General features: G+C 39.4%; 1 protein-coding gene across 1 annotated transcript in view; it reads left to right on the top strand.

Annotated features, from left to right (window-relative positions):
- The first annotated feature begins 2,830 nt into the window (after positions 1 to 2,830).
- Positions 2,831 to 5,037, top strand: part of TMX1 (thioredoxin related transmembrane protein 1) — a 15,338-nt gene continuing 13,131 nt past the window's right edge. The window contains exon 1 of the mRNA XM_019633252.1: positions 2,831 to 3,080. Within this exon, the coding sequence (XP_019488797.1) occupies positions 2,929 to 3,080 (152 nt within the window). The 5' untranslated portion in view covers positions 2,831 to 2,928. The remainder of the gene's footprint in view (positions 3,081 to 5,037) is intronic.

The raw sequence follows: 5,037 nt of genomic DNA, 5'->3' as shown, positions 1-5,037 counted from the left end.
CAAATGATTTTCAGCAAGAGTTCCAAAACCATTCAATGGTGAAAGAAGTCTTTTTACCAAATGGTGCTGGGACAACTGGATATCTGTATGTGACAAAATGAAGTTGGACCCCCATCCCATACCATATATAAAAATTAACTGGATCAAAAGCCTAAATGCATGAGCTAAAAATATATAGCTATTAGATGAAAACATAGGTGACCCTGGATTAGATGATAGTTTCTTAGATATTGCACTATAAGCACTTCCATTTCAAGTTGTGTCCTCATAAGAAACGAGACCATTATGTCCTTGCAAAAACTTGTACGTGAATGCTCATAGCAGCATTGTTCATAGGAGCCAAAAAACAGAACAAATCAAATGTCTATCAACTGATGAATGGATAAACAAATGTTATATTCATACAATAAAATGTTATTCAGTGATAAACAAAACTGAAGTATTGATACATGCTACAACATGGATGAACTTTGCATACTAAATGAAAGAAGTTAGTCACAAAGGCCCACATATTGTATTATTCCATTTATATGAAATATCCAGAGTACACAAAACCAAGGAGGCAGAAAGTAGACTTATGTTTGCTGAGCGCTGGGAAAAAGGGTGGTTGGGTGGAAATGGAGAGTGACTCTTAATTAATATGGGGTTTCTGTTTGAGGTGATAAATATGTTCTAAATTTGACTGTGGTGATGGTTTCACAACTCTGTGATTATACTAAAAACCATTGAATTGTACATTTTAAATGGGTGTACTGTAGAGTATGTAAATTGCATATCAATAACGATGTTACAAAAAAATAAAGAAACCCTGCAGACTCTAGAAAACAAAAAGGCATATATCAAAGCTGTGACAGTGGAATCAAGAGATAGGTTTGAGATCAGTTTAGGAGTTAGAAGCAACAGAACTTGGAGACTTGGCTGATTAGTTAGAATGGTTAATCTGGTTTTAGTAGCTGAAAACAGTATTTCCTTGACAGCTTTCATGGTAAGATGGAGCAGTGAAACTAGATCATCAGTGGCTCCTCTCCCTAAACCTAATTAAATAAAAAAAAAAAGAAAAAGTAGCTCTCAGAGGGAGAGAAACAGAAGGCAGAAGAACAGCTAATGCTAATTCTCTAATGTGAGAATGAGTTTGACATATTCAGGGAACCACTGAAGCAGGGTAGGCAGGAGAACAAGTACTACAGGAGGTGGCAGTTAGGCAGGTGTCAGAGCAGAAAGGACTTTTTAAGTGACAATAACTAGTTTAAGGAGTATGGATTTAATTTTAAGTGCAGTAGGAAGCACTTGGAGGGTTTTAAGGAGAAATGGCTTGCTCGTATTTAGAGAAGCAAGAGAGGAAACAGGGAGATCAGTAAGGAATCTATTACTGTAGTGTAGGCAAGAGATGATGGATTAGGGTGTTGGCTGTAGGGAAGGAATAAGTGGTCAAATTCAAGGTATATTTTGGAGGTAGAGTTAATGGGACTTGCTGATGGAGTACATGAGCAGGGAGTAAAGAGAGTAATAAAGAACTAAAATGTAAATTTTTGTTTTAAGCAACCTGATAGGTCTTTTTATTGAAATGGAAGATTAGGAGAGGAAGAATCAAGAATTTTATTTTTTGGCCATGTTATTTAGGAGCTTCCAATTAGTTATCCAAGAGATTTCCAGTAAAAAGTTGAAGATATGTTAATGCTCCCAGAAGGGTCGGTGCTGGAACAGGCATTTTGATGGCTTTTAAAGCCAGAATTGAGGTTTCTGGAGGAATGTGTGGATATAAAAAGAAGGAAGGGACCAATACAGCATCGTGGGATAAGCCAATGGCTGGAAGCAAGCAGAGGATGACCAGCCAAGAAGTTTCAGGAGCAGCTACTGAGGAAGGAGAAGAAACAAACAAATGTCGTCCACAGAAGGGACGACAACAAAGCATTTCAGGGAGGGTGTGGTGACTGTAAGTTGCTGCTGGCAGTCAAGTAAGACAGATACTGAGAAGAAAAATTGGTTTTGTTAACATTGCAGATCACTAGTGTCCTAGAAAGTGAAGCGTGGGGAAGTGGGCCAATTGGAGTGAGTTTAGGAAAGAATGTGAGGTGAGAAGGTACAATGGTAACTAATTTCATTTGACTGATTAATACTTTCTAAAGTCAGTGCACATTTTGATTTGTATGTTTATTTACAAATGCTTGAAAAAAAATCTCAAATATTTGTTATAAGCCTCTGTTTTGTTCCATTTGGATTTCTAATCTAGCATCTCTTTACTGCATTAAAAAATTGAAGGATAACATACATCCTAAAGTGCATAAAGTGCACTAATCTTAACATGTACAGCTCAATATTTTATGTAGGTGTACGCCTGTGTAACCAGTGTTCAGACCAAGATACAGAATATAAAGGGTACCTAATAAGGTTCCCATGCGTACCTTTCCAGTCTATAATTTCCCAGCAGTAAACCAATATTCTGACTCATAAACATCCATTAGCTTTACTACAAAAATTTACAACGGAATCAAATGAAAAAACTCTGAAGGTCATTTACTTGGAAACTGCATTAGTGTAAACTTACCAATTGGCTGGAGTAAGTATAAAATGCCAGTCATTTGGCGCCAAATCCTGAGGCTGACTTTGAACCCCTGACTCTCCTACGCCCTTTCTACACCACACCTCCTCTCTGCTTTTCCTTCCCAACAACGTTGGGGCACTCCAGCCGGTTGGAAGAGACCGTTTTTTCGGTCATGCGCACTAGGGACTCCCTCTACTCAACCAACCAGGACATGGCCTCCTCCTGCGCATTGAGAATCCTCTAGGCGCGCGCGCCTTGCTGCGCGGTCTTGCGCATGAGCAGATCAACCTTCGAAGGCGGAAGTGAGGAGCTGCCGCGCGGAGGTGGGGGCCGCCGCACGGAGGTGGGGGCCGCCGCTCTTGGTGTGGAGTGGGCGAGTAGTGGACATGGCGCCCCCCGGGAGCCTCGTGGTTCCCGTAGCAGTGTTGGTGTTGTTGCTTTGGGGGGCTCCCTGGACCGACGGGAGGCGGAGCGACGTGCGCATCATCACGGACGAGAGCTGGAAAGAGTTGCTGGAAGGAGAGTGGATGATAGAATTGTGAGCAAGGGGCGGTTGTCTCGGGGCCCCTCGGTGGGCTGGGCGACCCGGGGTCCCAGGTCCAAGTCTGGACGCTTGACTTCACCCCCATACCCCTAATGAGGTCCCCAAGTTCCAGGGGGACCTGCCACTCCAGACTGCGGAGCCAGCGACTACGACTCCGCCAGATCCCTTTGCAAACTCCTCTGCGGACCACCCCTTCCCCGTTTCTTACCAGGGAATATTAAGTTTCTTCTAAAGTGTGCGCTCGATAGTTTCGTGTCTAGGCCAGTGGTGCGCCTACGAGATTGCGTTCTGGTTCTCAACTTTGCTTCATGGCTTTGGGGTGGGGGTAGTTGGTGTGACTAGTTCCTATACAGTTATTTATTTTAGAATGGTCTCGCACAAATGGACTTCTAGACTTATTTTCATCAAACTTTCCAAAAGAGGAATTTGAGCAGAACTTCTCTTCTCCTTTTGTGTGATTATCCTTAAAAGGTAGCCCATTCATAATATAGGAATTTGGGACTCTGTTTTAAATTTTATTTTATGGATTAGGTATATTTTTATTTTAAATGCTAAATAAATTCAAGTTGGATTATTTTTAAAAAAAATCATTCCCGTTATCGTTTTTTTTTCATTGCTTTTCTCTTTCTCTACATCTCGTTTTTCCTTTGCATGTGTTTTTGTAGGGTACTGAATGTCCTGGGTTGTGACTCTTGAACGCTTTCTAAGTGGTATTTCATTATAAGATAAATTAATGTGTGAGTGTGGTTATAAACCCTGTTCGAAGAAAATCATGTGTCTGGTGATTCGGTTATAAGGTCCCTTCTGCACTGGTAGAAAAACTATCTGCCTTTGCATTAGTTGCTAAATTGGTGGTGGTTGTGTTACTGTTATTGATACTGGTGGTATTAGTGATTATCAGTAAAAAAAAAAAGTCATTATTGAGTGTTAACTGTGTACTAGACACTGCAAAGCACTTTACATTCATTATTATATTTAATTCTCTTCAAGTTCTATAAGACAGGTATTATCTCCCACATTTTACAGATGAGAGACATATCTAAAGACCTAATTAACCTATCCAGATGTTGCTCTACTGCTTCCTTTCGGTTCCCAGAGCCTAAAACAGAGTAGGCATGCAGTGATTGTTAGAACACCCCACTTTATGTTTTCCTGTATCTTCAGGTTGCCAGTTTAGGAGGCAGGTGAAGGTGGACATCATTAAGGGAAAACCCAGAAGGCCAAATCAATAACTCTTGAGTCATAAAATAAAAATAAGCATAGAGCATTTATTTAGAGGATAAGATGGGGGAAATGTTTATAGTATGCATACAATCTGTAAATCGGTGAAATGAATTTTCATCCTCCATTGAAGTTGCAGAGGAGAAGAAATACAAGTGACAGCATTTGATTTCATTGTCATGAGTAATTTGTTTTAGATTGTGCCTATAAAATACTCAGTTTCATAAATAATGTGTTAAGCAGCAGTGATTGAATTTGTATGCAAAATAGTCAAGCCATCACTCAAGAAGATTTTTTAAAATCTTGTGATTAAATTATATAAATAACATCAGTCGAAAGAAGTATATAGGTGGTTTGAATTGGAGCATCGGTGTGAAATTAAGAATATAAGGTAGTACTTATTTTTCTGTAGCCTACTGATTTTGAGGCTGTCTTTAAAAAGCATTTAAGAAATAAAAGGAACTTGGAAAAGGGATCTATTTAGTAATCCTAATGATAGTTATTACAACTCAGTTATCTACATTAAATTCCCCCCATCAGAAGTTTTGTTAGAGATATTTTCATTGTAGTACAATTCATTGTTATGAACTTTGGCTTTTATGTGTGGTACTAGTCTTGTTCCACAATGTCAATTACTTTTAGTTTTACTTTCAATAAAATTAGTTTTATGTATAATGGAGTGCAAAACTACTATTGTGTTCAGCAGGGATACGCTTTGTTCTTCCTGGTC

The sequence above is a fragment of the Hipposideros armiger genome, unplaced genomic scaffold (assembly GCF_001890085.2).
Source record: "Hipposideros armiger isolate ML-2016 unplaced genomic scaffold, ASM189008v1 scaffold_1265, whole genome shotgun sequence".
In the NCBI taxonomy this organism is placed as follows: domain Eukaryota; kingdom Metazoa; phylum Chordata; class Mammalia; order Chiroptera; family Hipposideridae; genus Hipposideros; species Hipposideros armiger.
The sequence above is the reverse complement of the archived record's forward strand: the minus strand, read 5'-3'. Positions and strand labels throughout refer to the sequence as shown.